Source organism: Rhincodon typus, chromosome 41 (genome assembly GCF_021869965.1).
Source record: "Rhincodon typus isolate 14 chromosome 41, sRhiTyp1.1, whole genome shotgun sequence".
In the NCBI taxonomy this organism is placed as follows: Eukaryota; Metazoa; Chordata; class Chondrichthyes; order Orectolobiformes; family Rhincodontidae; genus Rhincodon; species Rhincodon typus.
Genome location: NC_063372.1, coordinates 10508191 through 10517987, shown reverse-complemented (window position 1 = coordinate 10517987; position 9797 = coordinate 10508191). Strand labels below are relative to the sequence as shown.

General features: G+C 42.8%; 2 protein-coding genes across 7 annotated transcripts in view; one reads left to right on the top strand and one right to left on the bottom strand.

Annotated features, from left to right (window-relative positions):
* The window catches only part of slc11a2 (solute carrier family 11 member 2), a 137700-nt gene that overhangs the window by 27643 nt on the left and 100260 nt on the right, over nt 1-9797 (bottom strand). For both annotated transcript variants that reach the window (XM_048618791.1, XM_048618790.1), the window contains exons 8-12: nt 7592-7659; nt 5206-5361; nt 3017-3175; nt 2017-2103; nt 910-1029 (exon numbers count right to left, since the gene is read on the bottom strand). In XM_048618791.1, the coding sequence (XP_048474748.1) occupies nt 910-1029; nt 2017-2103; nt 3017-3175; nt 5206-5361; nt 7592-7659 (590 nt within the window). The remainder of the gene's footprint in view (nt 1-909; nt 1030-2016; nt 2104-3016; nt 3176-5205; nt 5362-7591; nt 7660-9797) is intronic.
* The window catches only part of LOC109925297 (HIG1 domain family member 1C-like), a 151434-nt gene that overhangs the window by 42274 nt on the left and 99363 nt on the right, over nt 1-9797 (top strand). For 3 of the 5 annotated variants that reach the window (XM_048618793.1, XM_048618792.1, XM_048618795.1), the window contains 2 exons: nt 2323-2410; nt 4356-5212. In XM_048618793.1, the coding sequence (XP_048474750.1) occupies nt 2323-2410; nt 4356-4439 (172 nt within the window). In that variant the 3' untranslated portion in view covers nt 4440-5212. Of the gene's footprint in view, nt 1-2322; nt 2411-4355; nt 5247-9797 lie in introns of those variants that run through there. The other 2 variants (XM_048618794.1, XR_007265869.1) reach the window with 2 other exon arrangements.

Here is a 9797-nt window from a genome sequence, read left to right as displayed (position 1 = left end):
CAGGATTCTAGGAAGTATGGAGGATTGGGGCACCTTGATGTGCATGTCCCTAGGTCATTGAAGGCAGCAGGCTATTTAGATAAAAAATAGTTAAAAGGTGTCATATGGGCTATTTGACTTTATTAGTCAAGGCACTGAATGAATGAGCAAGAATGTTACGATGGAGCTGTATCAGACTTTGGTTAGGCCACAGCTGGAGTACTGCATGCAGTTCTGGTCATTAAACTATAGGAATTATGTGATTGCACGAGAAAGGGTGCAGAGGAGTTTCACCAGGATGTTGCCTGGGCTGGAGCAATTCAGCTACGAAGACAGAGTAGTTAGGCTGGGGCGGTTTTCCTTCGAGCAGAGAAGGGTGAGGGGAGACCTGACTGAGGTGGACTTAGTAGAAGGATCAATAGCCAGGGGGTACAGTTTTAAAGGCAAGGAACAAGAGATTTAGTGAAGTTTGGAGGAAATATGATTTTTTTCATCCAGTGGATTGTGGCTATCTGGAACTCGCTGCCTGAAAAGGGTAGTAAAGGTGAGAATGCTCAAGACATTTAAATAGTACATAGATGCAACACCTGAAACACCACAGAATACGAGGCTACAGCCAAGTGCTGGAAAATGGGACTAGAACAGATAGATGTTTGCTGTAAAAACTCTACTCACTGACTCCAAGGGCAGTGGCCATTGTTGTGTTAGCAACTGTCAGAAACAAACATCAGAAACGAAAAAAAAAAAAAAAAAATTGTCTAGTTTCATCCTAAACAACATCACAATCCCTCACCTCTGCAGACATTCTGTGAGTAATAATAAAAACCTTATATTTCACTGGATATTGTTTGTAACACAAACAGATTTGTAGGTTAGAAAACTCAAAGCCAACAAAAAGCACACACGGTGAAGTTCTTGAATTAAGATTACCTCCATGACAAACTGTCCAGAGTATGTTCCGGTCATGGTCGAACTCTGACCTGCAGCCAGGATGCCAATGGCCCAGATGTAGAGAGCAGCAGCACCAAAGTAACAGCCCAACACAACGCCCTGAGAGAAAGGCAACAGACAGGTTATACAACGAGGGAGAGTGCCGGGGCTACAAATATTTACAATATATATTCATGACTTGGATGACAGAAGTGAATGTACCAGCATCAAATTTGTGGATGGCACGAAAATAGATGGTAAGGCAAATGGTGAGGATGACACAGAGTCTGCAGAAGGATACAGACAGGTTAAGGGAGAGAGAAAAAAAACTTGGCAGATGGAATATAATGTGGGAAAATGTGAGGTTATGCACTTTGGCAAAAAGAATGGAGGAACTGAATGTTATTTAAATTGGGAGAGACTACAGAAAGCTTCAGTGCAGAGGGATTTGGCAGTCCTCATTCACGAATCATAAGCAGCTAACATCCAAGGTCAGCGGGTAATAAAAAAGGCAAATGTAATATTGGCATTTATTTCAAGTAAAGAGGTCTTGCACCTGCAGTACTGAACAGTTTTGTCCCCTTATCTTTAGTGACATTGGGTCAGTCCAGAGAAGATTCACGAGGTTGATCCTTGGGGAAGTTTCTTATGCGGAGCTGTTGGGCCTGTACTCAGTTTAGAAGAATGAGGAGAGACCTTACTGAAACAAAGCTTTTTAGGGAGACTTGACAGGGTAGATGCAGAAAGGTTGTTACCCCTTGTGAGAATTTAGGATAATCTCGGAACAAGGGGGCCGCCCAGTTAGGACAGAGATAAGGAGGAATTTTCTTTTCTCAAAGGGGAGTGGATCTGTGGAATTCCTCACGTTGCTGTGTATGTTAACACAGTTGCGCTTTCACCCTGGCAATCTCAATTAATCAGCTGCATACTGCAACTAGAAACAGCTCATTTGTATTTCATTGAAAGTATGTATTTCGAAGTCTTTATGCCAACTGCCTGTTTCAAAAATGATACTGCACCAGTTTTGCCACCCATAACCATGGAGAAAACTGAACAGGGCTATGCCAAAGGTTACTTTTGTCTGGTTTAAAACGTGTTCCTACTTACCCCTTTGTAGATATTAACGTCGAAAGTCTGATTGTTCAGAGGAAAGAGATTGGAATATGGACCACTCTGGTTGAAACAATCATTGTGCTTCAAAATAAAAAAAACAAAAAGAAAAATATTTTAAAGTGTGAAACACAAACCTCAATATTCAATATCAATAACTTCTGCAAATATATTTACCCTGCGGATGTATTACAAATCAATACTATATAGAGAAGAAAAAAAAAAAAAAAAAAAAAAGATCAGCGATTACAGTTTCTTTGCAGGTTTTCGTTCCAATCTGGTTTTCCTCATTTTTGCTTTCAGACAGCAGTTGTTCATTATTCTGCCATTCACACCTCCTCTGGAGCCACTGTGTCAGGTCTCAAAGGAGAAGAAATTCCTTCAATCAGAGGTAAGTGAATCGTTGGAATTCCTTACCCCAGAGGGTTGTGGATTCTCTGGGATGGGACAGGAATTACACTGGGTGGGATATTAAAGGACAAAGGGTACAAGAGAGGGCTGTGGAATTAGACCTGGTGGGATATGAGAGGGTGCAGGGGAGTTGGAATTAGACTGGGTGGGATATTAAACAGCATGAAGAGTGAGGAGGAGAATGGGATTCGATTGGATGGTATATTTAAAGGGTGACAGGAATGATGTGGAGGGTGGGATATTAAACAGTGGGAGGAGTAAAGGGAATGGGATTAGACTGGTGGGATATAACAAGATGTTGGGAGTGACGGGGAGACTGGGAGGAATATTAAACAATGTTAGGACAGGGACAGTGGGATTAGACTGGATGACATATTAGAGGGTATGAGGACAGTGGGATAGTAAAGATTGTGGGAAGTGATGAGGAGAGTGGGTGGTTCCTTGAGATCTTTATACACACAGATTTTTAATGGACTAAGTGACCTCTGTTCTGAAACATTCAGTCAATTTGTATTGGCACCCTGATTTGGGAACGACCACAATATAAGTGTGGCTTCCAGTGGAGTACGTTACCTGTGACACTCACCACTTGTGCATTGGTCTTTCCATAAAACGCCTGCGCAAACACAGAGACCACAAAGACGTTGATGAGGAATGAAACAAACAGAGCCATGCAGGCTTCGATAAAAAAGTAACGATTCGCCTCCTTCACTTCATTCTTATTGGCTCGGTTTACTTCCCTGGACTGACACAGAGAGAGAGAGAGAGAGAGAGAGAGAATGTCAGCACTAGTAACTCAGAGCATGTGCAACGAGGGGTTGAAACATAGTTAAAGACTCCTTAACTTCCTTTTCAGAAATTACATTACACCAGGTTATAGTCCAACAGGTTTATTTGAAATCACTAGCTTTCGGAGCATGTAGATGAAGTACGTGCTTACCTCCACTACACCTGACGAAGGAGCTGTGCTCCGAAAGCTTGTGATTTCAAATAAACCTGTTGGGCTATAACCTGGTGTCAGGTGACTACTGACTTTGTCCACCCCAGTCCAACACCAGCACCAGCACCTCCACCTGCTTTTCAGTACGTCAAGCAATGAGCCCAACCTGTAATAGGGCAAGGAGGAACTCAGATAATGATGCTCACAGATAATGCCTGGTGTACTACGTCAAGACAAACATTTCACAATATCACACAACATACCTCTTGTTATTTGCATGTTTGGAAAGTTTTCCATTGCAAATGGCAGGATTTATTCTGTACAGGCAATTGTATGATCCCAAATCTCAAACTCATGGGAGTTTAAACTTATCTTTGGTTGCTAGTCACGCCAACTCAAAACCATCCTGAGCCAGGCAAAGTGGTCCCAGAACACAGCCACTGGTGACTAAGTGAGGACACAGTTAAGGACTGGGTGGGAGCTCTGTCAGCTGACATGCAAAGTCCAGACAGGGACATATTGGGTGAGCCGTGGATTGAGTTTGGCTGCCAATATCCTGACAATTAACCATTTGTGCTCATACATTAAGAGTCATCACTTGTGGAGGTTACGAGATGGTAACTGATGTTTGAAGCCCAGCCAATAGATGTCCCATCAATAATAAAGAAAAACTGCATAACCATTTCCCCTCCACCACCCCTACAATGATTAAGGTAACTTAAAACATGTTTAAAGTTTAAAAAAAAACACAAAAAGGCAATGCATTAATTTCCTGTACCCATCCAAACCACAATCCATTTTATAGTTCTTGTGAAATGTGCTAACAACCCTAAACAAACAGCTTAAGTGTGGCAGAAGATTACACACACTGGTAAGAACTACTTCTATGAAGGAAGAGTTGGCACATTGCAATGGTGTAGGTAACAGGGTGTGTCAAACGAACTACCTCTGTCATTTAACACTTGATTTGCATACACGCTAACAGAACACAGAACAGAGAAGAGTACAAGAGATAGTAGGAACCGCAGATGCTGGAGAATCCAAGACAACAAGGTGCAGAGCTGGATGAACACAGCAGGCCAAGCAGCATCATAGGAGCAAAAAGGCTGATGTTTTGGGCCGTACAGCACAGGAATCAGGCTCTTCGGCCCAGCATGTCTGCACCGACCATGATGCTATTCTAAACAAATCTGCCTGCACATGGTCCATATCCCTCTATTATCTGCCTTTTCATGTGTCTGTCTAAATGCCTCGTAAACTTTGCTATCATGTTTGTTTCCACCACCTCCCCTGGCAGCACGTTCCAGGCACCCACCACCCTCTGTGTAAAAAAATCTTAAATCGCACTTCTCCTTTAAACTTTTCCCCTCTCATCTTAAACCTATGCTCCCTCGTATTTGACATTTTCACCCTGAGAAAAAGACTCCCAACTCCCCACCCAATCCATACCCCTCAATTGTATATACTTCGATCAGGTTGCCTCAGTCTCTGACGTTCTAGCGAAAAGAATCCAAGTTGGTTACACTGAACGCACCAGCTACTATCTATATGGAAGAAGGTGGCTTGAATGAATTGGCCATCACCAACATGTGGGCACAGGTCACAAGTCACAAGTCACAAGTCCCACTTATATAAATCACTCGTCACTTTGACAAGAAATGGGCATGGCCTTAGGGGGGCATGTCACGTCATCCACCAATTTCACTGCCAAATTGGAGGAGGAACACCAACGGGACCATGCAGGCACTGCATGTAACAAAGGAGCTTCAGTCAGCGTGAAATATAGAAATGGAACTTTACAAAGATCCAAATGTTAGAACATACTCAAAACTCACCTTGACCAAAGCAGAATGTAGGTAGATGTTGTGGGGCATAATTACAGCTCCAACAATGCCAACTGCTTGCTCCAACTGACGGGTTCCACAGCCTGCACAGAAGGGAACAAACATGCCCTTCAACAGCTGTCCCTGGTCTGGGTGTACAGTCACATACTGGAAGACACAGAAACAGAGTTTTGTAGTGAAGAAACCAAACCTCTGTACTAGAAACGATAGATTATCTAATTTATACAAGCAGCATTTTAAATGACGTACAACATATCCAATGTGATGTGGTTTCCCAGAACCAATGATGAACGTTTACACAGATTGTCACAGTTTTGCATGTGATCTCCTACTCCAGCAGCATACAAATCTCAAAGACTAGTGTTATTCCAACAGTTCATTTTGACCTGAAGCTTAACTGACGAGTGGGACTGTAATATGACACCAATCATGTAATGAATAAAAAGTCACCGACAGAGGTACGTATTCTTCTTTATTTCAGTATCCTCTTCACACTGTATGGCCACACTAAAGCAGGACAACAGAGAAGGGGAGAAGGTCCATAGAATGACCAGAGCACCAGCTGCCAGAACAGGTTTACAATGCACACTGTGTGTAATAGTCAAAGTTCAGTAAATGTGTTTGGGCTACTTCAAGTGACAGTCTTACAATTACCATCAGCATGGAACATGGCAGACTTGGGAGCTTAGGAACAGGAACATCAATTACATCTTGACCGAACTGTACCGAACCTGCATCTCACTACCTTGGTTCCATAATCCTTAATACTCTCACCCAGCAAAAACCTCAACAGATTCAGTTTGGAAATATCTAACTGAGGGCAGCACGGTGGCACAGTGATTAGCACTGCTGCCTCACAGCGCCAGCGACCCGGGTTTGATTCCACCCTCAGGCGACTGTCTGTGTGGTGTTTGGACAGTCTCCCTGTGTCTGCGTGGGTTTCCTCCGGATGCTCCGGTTTCCTCCGGATGCTCCGGTTTCCTCTCAGTCCAAAGATGTGCAGGCTAGGTGGATTGGCCATGGGAAATTGTCCGTAGTGTCTGGGGACGGGTCTGGGTGGGATACTCTGAGGGTCGGTGTGGACTTGTTGGGCCGAAGGGCCTGTCTCCATACTGTAGGGATCCTATGATCCCCAGTTGGCCAATGACATGGTGTGGGGTGAGAGGAGGAATGCAAGAACACGGTTACCTTTTGTGTGAATAATGACTACTTCACATCATCCCTGAAGGGCATGGTGCTAATTTAAAGGTTTTACCCCCTCCCTCTAGACTCCTCCAACCAGAAGAAAAGAGACTCTGTCAATGAATGGTCGTATTCATCTTAAACACTTCAATTAGATAACCCCTTAATCTCTATACAACAAAGCTAATCTATGCACCCATAGTCTTTGTAATTTAATCCTTTCAACCAACCATGGGTTCAAGAGGCTGTGGCTGCCCACATACATCAGAGTAGTAGCTGTGCACAACTGCCATATAATTTAATACAGCACAAAATCAAGGTCACAAAATTGGTCCTGGAGGTCGAGGCAAAGAATACTGCAATTGGTTCTCAACAAGAGGAGTTGAGCACAAGAGGCAATGGTCTATTTGAACCCATGCTTGTGCTTCCCCTTCCCCCTGCTGCAAAAAGATCCTGCTTTGTGATGTTGAACGTAGGTTATCCAGATGTGACAAGACCATCCATGTATGGAATTGTGGGGAGCAAGCTGGTGGGACTCTGAATGATCAGCGTGCATAGTAGATTCTGCTTTATAAGATAGGAGGGGGAGGAGATGGTATCAAATCAATAAAACTGACAGTCTATACCAGTGAATCTGTTCCTGTTGATAGAATAGTGCAAAGTGGATAAAGTGAATGAAAACATTGGCAATGCTACATAATATTTTACTAATAAACCCAAGTTTAGAACTAAAATCCATAGAGCAGGATACAAGTAGGAATGAAGAAATACCAAACTTGTGCTTTAAAACCTGTGGTTCAGAGAAGGAAAATACAGGGAGAGGACAGGCTTGACAGTTTCAAAATTTAAAGGAAATAGTGAGTTCAACAAGAGTCAGAGACAGCTCGCAAATCTGGATTCCAACCACTTGAGGCTGAAACAAGAAGAAACAACTATGACGGACGAGTCAGGAATGTCCCAGACAGCAAACATAGTTAGTTCCGGAGTTAATAAACAGCTTCGTTTCATTCCATGGTTTTGAAATAGACAAGTCAATCAATAAGTTCAGAACATTAAGATGACTAATTATGAAACAAGCATAAGAGACTAAACCAGGAGATTTTCTACACAGATTAACATACACTTCAATTATAGATGGACCACAAACATTGAAAATCTAAAAGCTACTGAAGAAACAAAATTCATCACCTCTTACCTCATATCCAAACGTAACTGCCATAACTGTAATGAGGAAGCCAAAGAAAGCTTCCAGTTTTCGCAAACCTGAAGCAGGCAGAGGATTCCAGTTAGAAAGGCATGTGTTTATTAAGCACCTTACCATAACTCAAACATCTCAAAACATTTCACAGGAAATTATACTGAAGTAAAGTAGTAGGTCAATTAACATGGCAGCCAATTTGCACTGAGAGTCCCATCACCAACAATGAGTTAAAAAGCTTAGCTGATCTGATTTTAGGGTTTTATAAAAAGAAATCTTTTATGGTTGCTGGTTGGGTGGGGTGGGGGTGGATTGGAGGAGAGAAAGAAAGAGAGAGAGAAGAATGCTGGTCAAGACACCAGGAGAACACCCTCCTTTTTAAAACAAAAATCATGCGATCTGTAAGTAAATTGAAGTTATAGAGTCATAGAGCTGTACAGCACAGAAACAGATCCTTTGGTCCAACTCGTCCATGCCACCAGATATCCGAAATTAATCCAGTCCCATTTGCTAGCATTTGGCCCATATCCCTCTAAACCCTTCCTTCTCATGTACCCATCCAGATGCCTTTTAAATGTTGTCATTGTACCAGCCGCCACCACTTCCTCTGGCAGCTCATTCCATACACACACTACCTCCTATGTGGAAAAAAGTTGACCCTCAAGTCCCTTTTAAATCTTTCCCCTCTCACCTTAAACCTGTGCCCCTCTAGTTTTGGATTCCCCTACCCTGGGAAAAAGACCTCGTCTATTCACCCTATTCATGCCCCTCATGATTTTATAAATCTTCATAAGTCACCCCTCAGCCTCCAATGCTCCAGGGAAAATAGCCCCAGCCTATTCAGCCTGAACCCTTCAACATCCTTGTAAATCTTTTCTGAACCCTTTCAAGTTTCACAACATCCTTCCTTTAGCAGGGACACCAGAATTGCACACAGTATTCCATTTGATGTCTCTTTTAAAGGAAGATATCTGTGACAGGGCAGCACTCTCTCAGTATTGCACTGAGATGTTAGCCAAGATTAACTGCTCAAGTGGGGCCCAGAACATTTAAAGACAGTGCCACTGAGTTACAATGTTATTGGATTGATCAAAATGTAAAACATTAGGTATGAATCAGTTCTAAGTGGTGCACTTGTAAGCAGCACATTGTGTCTCCCACCTCAAACACCCCATTCAGAGCATTCTGAACAATGGAGAGTGCAGTTAGCAATGGTGGGAAGGGGAATCCAGCTTTAAATGGAATATTACAGAATTAGAAAGGTCCAAATGCTGAATTCCACAATTTTTACGGAAGTTACTTCCCCATTGTTCAGACACAAAATGGGTTTGCACCTGCTGAATCAGCTTGGTGTACTCCAGCTAAAAACATCAGTGGCTGCTGGTGGAAAGTAAAGCCTAACTTACTCCCAAACGGTGACCATTTATCAGTTTCTGCATTGAACATGGATCACTTTTATTTGTTTGCACATTTTCCCTAAAGCATCCAAATTTCCTAGACTACCCTAAAGTCTTTGCGATTGCTGTTGCATAATAAGTAGCAGATTGGCAGGATGAAATCCTTTTGGATCCCATCTCGTATGAATTGGTAAAGGGGCCTGGTGACACCACAGACAGTATCTTCACTCTCGTCAACAGCTAGAAAGTTACATTTGCAAACCACCTGGCTTTTGCTTCGTCTGACAGACGTGTGTTTGTTACTTCCATTTCATGCAGAAGTAGCAGCTGAGCTTTGTTATCTGCTGCAAGCAACAGTACAGGCACCTTCCAAGGACTGGGTCAACTTTCTCAGTCGTTGCAGCATTAGGCTTCCATACGACAGGATCTTTCCAAAATACTTAAGGAACTATCTACCAGGCGTGTTCATTTATGTGTAAAGCAAGTGACTTCTGTCATGATTGCTGGAGTTAAACAACTGTCACTGTCACTTTCCCAATGGAAATGAGACAAAACTGAAAAGGGCACAGGTTTTTTTTATTGACTCTGCTCTCTGGGGTAATATATTGATGGATGGAATGGTCCTACCATATTACAGGGTCTGGGCACAACAGCTAGTTAACAAGCAAGGCTCCACAACAGTATTCCTTTTGAGGTTTGTCTGTGGTCAAAGTCCAGTGTCATGGTCAACCATTTGGCCCATCAAATCTGGCAGGATACTGTGTGTGTGTGTGTGTGTGTGTGTGTGTGTGTGTGTGTGTGTGTGT